The sequence below is a fragment of the Nanorana parkeri genome, unplaced genomic scaffold (genome assembly GCF_000935625.1).
Source record: "Nanorana parkeri isolate BGI_ZX_2015 unplaced genomic scaffold, ASM93562v1 scaffold303, whole genome shotgun sequence".
Classification (NCBI taxonomy): Eukaryota; Metazoa; Chordata; class Amphibia; order Anura; family Dicroglossidae; genus Nanorana; species Nanorana parkeri.
In genome coordinates this window covers 394,381-405,610 of record NW_017306571.1, presented here as the reverse complement: position 1 = coordinate 405,610, position 11,230 = coordinate 394,381, and the positions used below count along the sequence as shown (strand labels likewise).

The window sequence follows — 11,230 nt, the reverse complement described above, 5'->3', positions numbered from 1 at the left end:
TTATTTAATAAAACCTCAATAAAAAAACACTATTCTGTGCTAACCAGCACTATTAATAGACATGTACCCTACTGTCTGCTGTGCATCTGCAGTGTCACTTCCAGGTAGCTTGATAATGTCACAGATCTCCTCCCACTTGACGCGTTTCATTAGTACAGCTTCTTCAAGAGTTCAAACATGTCGGCCTTTATTCATCTCCATTAGTAGTTTACACACGAGATTTAACCCCTTCATGACTGAGCTTGTTTTTAGTTTCTGTTCGTAAATGACTGACACACTTTTTACATTTTTGCTGTGTGATTCTTCCACGTCAGTAATATACTTTCTTACAAAGTGCACCCACACATATTATATATTGTTTTTTAGAGGACAGATAGGGCTACATATTTATATCACATATGTGTGTCTAACGCCTCACTTAGGACAAATAAAATATAAAAAAAGAGAAAAAAAAACGTTAAAAAAACCAAAATGCAATAAATACATTCATTTATTTGTCCCTTATTTTTATTTTTTTTTACACTTTTCACAATTTTTTTTTTTTTTCAGTTTTTTTTAAACTTAAAAATTGTATTTTATTTAATTATATCAAACAGTCATTGTGAATTAATCTCACTGTTACTGCTTGATAAATGAATACATTTTTGGTTATTATCAGGCTGCTTCAAACTTCAGAACAGCCGATAATAAGTTAGTGACACTGATCCTGCAGCAGTTCAGGATTCAGCTGTCACTAAAAAATAGTTATTTATTGTAAACAGTGTTTAATATGTTGATGTGCAAAATAATGAGATGACATTGGCATGAAGTACCTACAGATGAGAGATGCCGAATATATTACCGGGTGCCATGTGATGTTTGCACTTCAAAAAGCAGTTTAGTTCAGATAACTCTGATCTGTGATTCATGTCCTTAGAATGACATTCAGTTCTTTGCTGAAGCCCTGAGGCTCTATGTCCACCAGTAAGAAAACAGTTGAATCACTTTATTTTGGGAACTTTTTGAAAGTCATGCAGCCATAAAGAAAACAGGGACAAAAAAAGCCATACACTATGTATCTGTTTACTGTACACTCCTTGCTGAAAGGCAGAAGGATATGTAGATAATTGGCACATAACTTATCCCCTTAGGACATAGCAATGGTTTTAGGTCAGAGAAGAACATACCTTTTTAGTAAAAAGCTAGAAAGCGATGAGAAGGTATCCATATCTCAACATCGGGTCTACAACCTCTTTCGACAATATGGCTTCTGAGAAAAGACTAATTACCATATACAACCAAGAAAACACGTACAGAGCGTAAGTCTTATATTTACATTTGCTACAGGTATCAAAACAATAAATTCTAATACCTATGTCTATATTAGTGGGACAGGTATGTTCAGTTGATTTGTGCAGAAGTTTAGTTTGTAGCTTCAGCATTAATGACAACCGGGAAATGACACAATGTCATTCAAATGTTCATCTCCTTGAACATTAAAGCCTGCATGCTTTGGTATCAACTTTTTTTTTTTTAACTTATACTAAAGTTGGTGTTTGCTAATAGAAAGAAATAGTCATTTGTAGTTTATGAAGATACTACAGATAAAATATCTGTAGTTGTACAGGTATATAATAACAAGACACACAGATATGCTCCAGGTGGCAGGTTTGGTCTTCTTTGTTCAGTTAGAGACCCTTCAATTGTACAGATGTTCAGCAGTCAACAGTGATTCCTACCCATGACCCATGTTTTTCCCATAACCCTCCTTAGGCTTTGTTCAAATACTGTTTTTAAAAAATTCATGCAATTTATTTTCTTTAAAAATACTTGCAATTGTGTTTTCATGTTTTGATATGTAGTGCCAAGGATTTCAACAAGCTGTACATGTGTTTTTTTAGATCTAACACATTGCTACATGCATGATTGTTTGAAAGTGCATCATGTAAGAGCATAAAGGTGAATGATACCTTAGGAAAAGTTTTCTCAGTAATTTATTCAGAATTGCTTTATACTGTTCCCACTCCGGAAAGTGTTTTAAGGTCATGTTCATGTGCAAAATATTGTTATTAAATGTCACCAAATATTTCTTTCTTTTGGTTTTTAAAACGTTCAGGATAATGTTCCTCCAAATACCAAAAACTATGCCTTTAGTCATTTGTAGCTAAGAATTATTAAATTAATGTTCTTATTACATTAACATCAGACATACAGTATATAAGCCAAGATTGTCATGTTGCATACAGAACTCAGTATCAAGAGTCAGTAACAGCTTGAGTAACAATAACATCCTAAGAAGGCACAATACAAATGCAAGAAAAATCATGTTCTCACAAACTCTTGCACCGCGCTGAACACTATAATTGTAACACATCAAACCTAGTTTCTAAATAATGAATACAAATTCATAATATTCAGGTATATAAAGTGAAAGTAGTTCAGTATGTAGATTCCGTACACCGTGTTGAACACTAGGATATATCGAATCCAGCCTAGTGTCTAATAAAATCCAAATAATCAAACTCCAATGTTAATGTGAATAAGTATAAATAAAATAGAATAGAAAAGAATATTTAGATCCGGTATCATTAAAACAGCAATGACTTCAAGCAAGCGCTTTTGGTAGCTCGGGATCAGACCTGCACAACAGTCAGGGGGAATTTTTCACCATTCCCCTTTACAAAACTGCTTCAGCTCAGACAATTTTGTAGGATGTCTGGTGTGAATGGCTCTCTTGAGGTCAATCAATAGCATCTCTATGGGTTAAGGTCTGGGTTCTGAATGGCTACTCCATTTTTTTTAAAGCTTGTCTTTGGTGGATTTAATTAGATGCGTAGAGTCATTGTCCTGCTGCATCACCCAACTTCTACTAAGCTTCAGCTGGCGGACAGCCATCCTGGCATTATCCTGTAGGATATTTTGGTAAACTTGGGAATTCATTTTTCCCTCAATGATGGCAAGTGGTTCAGGCCCTGAGGCAGCGAAACAAGCCCAAATCATGATTGGGGCTACAACTAATGATTATTTTCATAGTCAAATATTTGGCAAATAATTTTTTCTATTAATTGGATAAAAAAATGATTCCATCCTTAATTTCAAATAAAATACACAAATGCAGTGTTACAAACATAAAGTTTACTTCAGGATTTTTTGCAATCACGCTGCACTGGAACGTACGGCATTGCGGTACCGTGCGTTCTAGTGTGAGCGATCATACTGTGTGTGGGAGGCATGTTTGGGGTGCCACTGAAATGAATGGCACTGCAACGCACCTCCTGAAGCAAAATTGATCAGAGCAAAACTGAAAATGACTTTTTTTTTTACCAGCTTTTATATTAAAAAAATAAATAATTGTATTGTAAGCACATGGTGCTTGAATAGCTTCAGCCAGGGAATGACAGCTGACAGTGGCAATATTCTGTAGATGGCAGATTAATGTAAATACAGCAGGTAGTGAGCTGGTGCAATGGCCAGCTTGCTATTCACCATTTGAAATAGCAATAGCCAATAACAGGCTGGCTATTGCACCTGCCCACTGCTTGCTGTGCCCTCTTCCCAGCGTGGAGAAGAGAGCTAGGGGATCCAACCAACTAATCGATAATGAGAATAGTTGACAACTATTCTCATTATCGATTAGCTGGTTGAAGCCCTAATCATGATGTTCACTCTACTATACTTCATCATTGGGATGATGTTTTGATGTTGGTAAGCTGTGCCCTTTTCGTGCAATACATGGTGCTGAGTATTCTTCCCGAACAATTCAACTTTTGTTTCAGGCCACAAAACATTTTCCCAGTAGCGTTGTGGTTTGCCAAGGTGCACGTAAGCTAACTTCAGGTGTGCAGCAATTTTTTTTTTTTGGAGAGCAGCGGCTTCCTCTATGGTGTTCTGCCATGGACACCCTGCCTGTTCAAAGACTTACATATGGTAGACTCATGAAGAGGGATGTTTGCCAGTTCCAGTAATGTCTTCAAGCCTTTAGCTGTTACTTGTCAGTCCTTCTTTACCTCATTGAGGATTCTGCATTGTGCTTTGGGAGTCATCTTGGCTGGATGCCCAGTTCTAGTAAGAGTAGCCACGGTACTAAACTGTCTCCATTTATAGACTTTTTGTCTGTAGAGTGATGGCTGCCTAAACACTTTGAGGTTGCTTTTTATCCCTTTCCAGCCTTATGCAGATCAACTACTCTTGGTTGTAGGTCTTCAGAGGGCTCCTTTTTGCAAGGCATGGTTCACATCAGTTGATGCTTCTTATGAACAGCAATCTTAAAATGTTTGTGTCTTTTCTCAATCAAAGCAGCTCTAAACCACAACTTCAAATGAATGTATTTAACTTGACTCCAGGTGTGCAAGATACTGACTCCAATGAGCTTTTGTTGAAGTGAATAGTCTATGGGTTCACTTACTTTTTACTCCAGCACTGTGAATGTTTATTGGATGTGTTCAACAAAGACACAAGAAATTAGAATTGTTTGTGTGTTATCAGCTTAAGCTTTGGTTTGACTTGCTGAGGAGGATCAGATTACATTTTATGCCAAATTACTGCAGAAAAACAGTTAATTCCAAGGGTATCACATACTTCTTCTTGCCACTGTAAATGAACAGCATATGTCCAGGGAGCCCAGCTATAACCTCCTCCCTACATAAAACATTGCAGTACAGCAGGGAAAAGCTGTAAACCCACCTGTCCTTCTAGAGGAAGCATGCACTTTTAGGCAGTTGGTGTCTAATAAGGCAGGCCATGCCAGTACATACACCAGTACAGACAATGTAAACAAAGTGGCCCTTTTGCACCTAATGCAATCCTTGTTAAGATTATGGAGTTGGTTAGAAAGTGGGGCCATGGACAGACTATCTGCTCCACATAAAATACTTTTCAGTAATATGTAATGGTTCAGTAGGCAAGTCAAAGAATGGACCAGAATGCAGGCTAGCAGGTGTGCACAGATAGCCTATTGATCTAGTGATCTAACACTGAGTGTAATCAAGTTGTATTGGTAAATGGGATGGGACAATATAAAAAGAATTAGCATGTTCGGAGGTATGATTGATAGGTAAAGTAAAAGAACAAAGACCCAGAGGTCTGAACTGAATCAAGTTAAACTGGTGCAGGCCTACAGCATTAAAGAAGCAAAAAGAATGTGATGGAGAGCGTGGCGAAGATAATAAAAAATGAAGAAGAGGGTCATGTAGGTGATCAATAAGCAATATATTATTTAAAAACAATTGCTGAGAATTGTTTTACCCTGCATCCCTCAAGTCACGTCCATGAAGGCTAAGAGTATTGTGTATATGTACCTACTCAAAACATACTACTAGTCCAGTCTTTGTGATACAGGACTATGACTGGGCACTTTGGAAAGTCTCCAATGTCTGTGAAGAATCTTTATAAATGCATCAAATGTTCTCATTGGAATTGTTGGAAGTGGGAGGGGGCCCAAAGCTGCTACCTTGTCTTGGGCCGTTTTGGCTTTCATATATTTCTGGACTGTTGTAACCTAAGTCAGTGCCAGCTGATTACTTGGTAGGGAATTCAATTGATTGGACATATTTTGAAGCTTTGTACAACTGATATAATGCTCTTATAATTGAGATTCCACTGGAGCATCCTGTGGCTTACATCTCCTTATCAACAAAACCATTGGTAATCATACATCCTCAATGACCTGATGATTATCGAGGATGTGTGATTGATTAAAAAAAAGCCAATTGATTATGTACAAACACAATGAAATGGCTTTTGTTTATCAACAAAACATGTATATGGTTAGCATAAAAGGCTTTGTTGGTAAACAAGAGCCATATGATCACGCACGTGTGATGAAAATATCTGTTGGGGGGTTGCTTATTCTTTGTGTATTTTGTTGTTATTTGATGGGTTTTTTCATAGATCTTTTATAGAAAAAGTAATTTTCCCTGTGCAATAGTAACTAAAAAGGAAACACTAACTACAGCTGGAAACAAGGAGAATGTCTTTCCTGGAAGTATAATTTTCTTAGAGGACAATTGGTGATAGTTACCAGTGTGGACATGGTCAGTATTTATTCTCTTTTACAGGGAACAGGTGACTCAAAATTTAACTTTGAACCGAGTTGCTATGAATTTTCCTATTTTTGAACCCTAGAACTATATAAAGCACAGTTAAAGGTAGTTCAGCTGACTACCTGCCACTAGCGTCAAATTCAGAACATGATAAATAATATCAATTGTACATAAAAGAGAGAACCTGGGTTTGAGAGAGGTATAACACCACACCAGGGAGTTTATGAATAAAAATATCATTTATTTTAAAAGATAGTACTAAAAACATATACACATTGTTTGCACTAAACCAACAACAAAATCAATGTAAACAGGAGCATAGATCCATAAATCATCTTAATTCCCATATATCCAATTACATTAATTTAAAACTCATTATATATATATGTTCAGTAAGATAACAATATCAGTATATGCAGTCCCAACGCGTTTCACACACTGCTTCATCAGGGGATCATGGACTCTCACCTACTGAAAGTATCTGAATACGGGCAGAGTTGTCTTGGGGACCCGGGGCTATAAGTTGAGGGACTCCACGGGTGAGCAAGGGTGTAGGATCGCCTGTGTTTATCTTAGTTGTAGTTCTGCTGTGTTTGGGCCAGTTATTCACGGCTGTTCATATTTGAAGACCTGCCAGTCCAGGCTAAGAGCTACAGAGACTGCAGGGAGTGTGGGCTCCGTCTGATCACACAACCCTCTGCAGCCTAACTGTTGTCCACATGAGAGTCTCAGTTGCCGCGTCCTCCCTCCACTATATGAAGAGATAGTGAAGTGTCTGTATTCTTTAACCTGAAAATAATGTTATTTTTCATTGGCAGAAAAGAAAACCTTTTTTTCAAAGCAGCAAAGGGAAATAATGTGAAACTTCTGAGAAGGCTAATTAAAGAGAATATTAATCCATCTCTAAAAGGTATGCTGGAAACTTTTGGTTGTATGTTATGTGCTACTAAACAAGCCAATCAGTTGTTCAGCCATGCAGAATGACCCAGCTGAGTTACCAACATGCATCCATCATTTATTCCTGCGCCTGGTGGACATCTCTGAACAGTTGCACTAGAGGGACTGTGCAAGTAACATAAATGTCTTATAAGTCACAAGCTACTCTTATGACAACATATGTCTAATTACTTAAGCTGGTAATTATGTCACTTAAGGTGTGCATAAACATGTTACTCGATCCATCTAATTATGGGCAGATCACAAAAGAATGATATGACCATGTACAGTCGGTGTCCTCTGCGGAACCCCCCTTCCTGCTTAGATTAATGAAAGAGATCAATCACCCAGGATGAATTTTCCAGGCCATTCATTACTGTTTTCCTAATACAAGGACTGGGCATGCAAGTTTATGTTATGATTGTTCAAGAAAACAGTAATTCACAGGTTGGATTCTCCAATGGCTAAATCATATATTTGGCTAGGTTTGCTCTGGAAACCTTTAGGGTGATAGTTATATTCATTGATATTTAAAGAAACCCAGGCATATGTGTTGGATCATGAAGCTGCAATACTGGCATAAACACTTCAGGGATCGTTGCCAGTTTAAAGCACATCTAAACTCAAAAGCAAAAATGTAAACTTAAATGTGGGGACTGAATTTGTTTATTTTTTACCTGGTGATCTGGCCAGTAAGTCTGTTATTTTTCAGCTTCCTCTAACAGACCAAGCTGTCCATCACAAGTAGCAGTTAGGGGGTTGGGACCATATGACACTGAAAGGTGTGCTTAAAATGGTCAGTTTTTTTCATTTATGTTAAACCTTTATCCCAAAAGAAGAAAAAACTGTTGCTACAACTCTTGCTGTAATTGTTCTAGTGCTAGGTTCACACCTGGGCGATCTGTGACCGCGTGGCAATTGTGCACAAAACCGCACGGATGGCCACACAATCAGGGAATCGCCCACCACTGCCGTTCATGCTGGGTTAAAATAAAGGTTAAGTATTACAGCCACCATATTTCAGTACTGATAAACTGCAATATATTATAATTTTGTGTTTGGGTTTAGTTAAACCTTAACAAATCCTTGATGTGCTGTATAACTATTCTCCAAAGGACTCCAGACTGCCTTACAAAGACAGCAACCTATTGCCCTGACTCAAATAGCTTGTGTCACATGGTTTCCCATGCTTTCCTTTTTTAATTTTTTGTTAATGCTAGATATTTTGCCAAATATTTTACATGGCCTTTATCTGTTATCAGTATGGAGTATGAATTGCCCCAGCAGCCACTTGAGAGTTCCCTTGTAGAGAGGGCTATTACTGGGATGGATTTTTTCAGTTCATGCGCTTGTTGTTCCCCAGAACAAGACCTTTGCCAAATCTGCCTACTATTCACAGTGCATTGTCTGACTTGAATGTGCGCATTTATATAAATATCGGCTTATGGAAATTCCTGGCTGGAACACATTCTACAACTGTGATCTAACTATGGGCAGCATTATTGCATTTTAATGTAAGAAAATATACAGCCAACATTATTATTCTCAGTCCTATGTGTTTCTGATTAGAATCTTTGTGTTTTTCCTTTAGGTGCTATGGGGGAAAATGTGTTACATGTTGCAGCATTGTATAACAATATGGAATCACTATGTATGTTACTGGATGCTTTCCCTTTTCTAATCAACACACCAATAGAATGTGACATTTATAAAGGTATGGAAATGCAGCAATACAATTATATTTCTGGTTTTACAGGGAAGAAAACACAAATCACTCATACAAGCACAATACCGTGCCTATAAAATATCTTAGAAAGGCAATGCACATTTTTGCTGTTATACTTATAAATGTCCTAAAATTCACGTACATTAATTATTCCTTTGTCAGTGCAGATGCTGAAGCAGAGAAGAAAAAAGTGATGGCCATTTTTAATAACCGCAAAAAGGGACAGTATTCTGAAACGTAATCGTGTTTTGAAAAGCTCTTGCTGCTTGATAAATAAAAGTAACAACATCACTGCATTTTTCTGTTACAGAAAATGTTTCCATTACAAACCACCTAACCAACCTCACAAAGTAAAGCATATTAATGAGTGACAGAAAATGAAAATAATTAATTTTAAGACATAAGTAAATTTCATTGATCATTCCCAGTGAGCCCAACAAGATGAGTATAGGCGTGGCCTAATGCCGCTATTGATCCAACACTTACCATACTATACATAGGAGAGCATGAGGACAATTACAGTTACCCTTGGGTAGTAACAAGCAACCTAGCACAGGTCCTTTTTCTTTTCAGTGGTAAGAGGGAAGGAAAGCATTAAAGAGGAACTTTACCTATATCTTCAATATAACAACAAAGGCACCTTTAGAAATGTTTAGTAATGACAATCTACAAACACATACTTCTAGATAATTGCCGACTTTCTATTCTTTGCATACCTTGTTTTTATTTTCTTCCCCAATCTTCTCACAGTGGCCATTTTAACTAAGGGCAGATCACTAGATCTCCCTTTACTTCCTGGAACTCTGGCATATGTGACTAGGAAATGTGACCATGCACATCATCTCAGGGGAGGAAAATGCCTTTCCCAGAGATCTCATGAGTTACATAGTTAGTCAGGTTGAAAAAAGACACATGTCCATTGAGTTCAACCTATAGAGATATATATAAAAAAAGAAAAGCCTAAACAGAATGTTATGCCCCCAATTACCCACTGTTGACACAGAGGAAGGCAAAAAAAAAAGCATGGTTCAATTTGCTCCAACAGGGGAAAAAAAATCCTTCCTGATCCCATAAGGCAATCGGATAGTCCCTGGATCAACAGATGAGATTACAGATGAGATTTCCCAGCAAAGCACTGATTTCCCAGCAAAGATGATTTCATATCAGCAGGCAGAGTATGTTTTTTAGCCAAAGGGGTAGAAGTCCACTTTAAGCACCATCGCAGGACATGTATCTTACCTTCAGGCAAGTCAAACGAAGCAGAGACAGTTCCTAGCTCCATAGAATATCAGGTCCAAAATGAAAGCTTTCTAGTTATGTAGACTGAAGATTGTGAGTGTGAACAGTCTATCTTGTTTAATAATTATGTTTTTAATATGTTTTCCGTGAAGAAAGAATATAATAATATAGATTTAAAGCATATATCCAGCGGGGAGAAAACAACTTTTCTTGCAGTGGGGCTACCCGCACACTGCAAAAGTTAACTGCCACGTTTATGCCTAGGGGTATTGTGTGAATGACTTCTACTAACAATGCAAGGGTAGATTTTGTTGTCCTTGAGATAGACTTTAACCTTACTGCAACTCAACTTACTTCCAGTTTTAGGGACAATATTTAGTCATTAGATGTCTTTTGATATATCTTAACCCCCATGGAAAGATATCTCTACCATAGTTACTGGCTTTTTACCCACTCCTACTGTAACATTCTCCATAAAAACACCAAAGAAAATTAACAGGTAGAGTGGGACTAAAACACCTTTAAACAAGCCCTCACTGACTTCTGTGGCTTTAGGCATTGTGGAGAAATTAACCTTTACATTTCCCAACAGAGGTGCAGAAATCACAGCTCCTCTCCCCTCATTTTCAGCAGCATAAACTTGGCAGCCTGTCAATTTTAGGATTTTAACAAAAAGTAAGCGCTTTATAAGCTGTTAGAAACATGACTTCAGAGTCTTTGTTGTGATCTTCAAGACAGAATTACTTCATAATACACATTTTGGAGGGTGGCTACTTTTGTTCCCCATTGCCCCAAGCTCACTCCCTCACTCACATTTAGTTTACCAATTTGTACTGAGAAATGTAGCTTATGTGTGCATCACCCAGCCGTAGATCCTCAAAACATGTTTAGTTTAGTAATTTGTATTGAAACTGTAGTCTATCATGGGAGTGAGCTGGGAGTGGTGGCTACTTTACAACACACACAGGGACCATGGCGAACAAAAGTAGCCACCCCCCAGAAGGAAGGACAGTGTCAGCACCAATTCAGAAATGATTTGAGGATCTTCAGCTGAGTGATACACAAATAAGATACTAGTTAAGGTACTTGAATGCATTTTTAAGATTTAACTCCCGAGTTTAGTGTCACTTTGAAATTAAACTTTTTAAATTATGATATATAGAGATATAGATATATACATATCCATATACAGGCAGTCCCCGGGTTACGGACGTCCGACTTACAGACAATCCGTACTTACGAACGGGGTCCACAGTTTTCAAAATGTACTGGCAGCCGTCGGTACATATAGAAGAACTGTGGCTCTCCA

The 11,230-nt window shown here is 37.6% G+C and overlaps 1 protein-coding gene across 1 annotated transcript in view; it reads left to right on the top strand.

Annotated features, from left to right (window-relative positions):
- The first annotated feature begins 1,242 nt into the window (after positions 1-1,242).
- The window catches only part of LOC108788051 (transient receptor potential cation channel subfamily V member 6-like), a 47,199-nt gene continuing 37,211 nt past the window's right edge, over positions 1,243-11,230 (top strand). The window contains exons 1-3 of the mRNA XM_018557780.1: positions 1,243-1,298; positions 6,839-6,930; positions 8,548-8,670. Of these exons, the coding sequence (XP_018413282.1) occupies positions 1,243-1,298; positions 6,839-6,930; positions 8,548-8,670 (271 nt within the window). The remainder of the gene's footprint in view (positions 1,299-6,838; positions 6,931-8,547; positions 8,671-11,230) is intronic.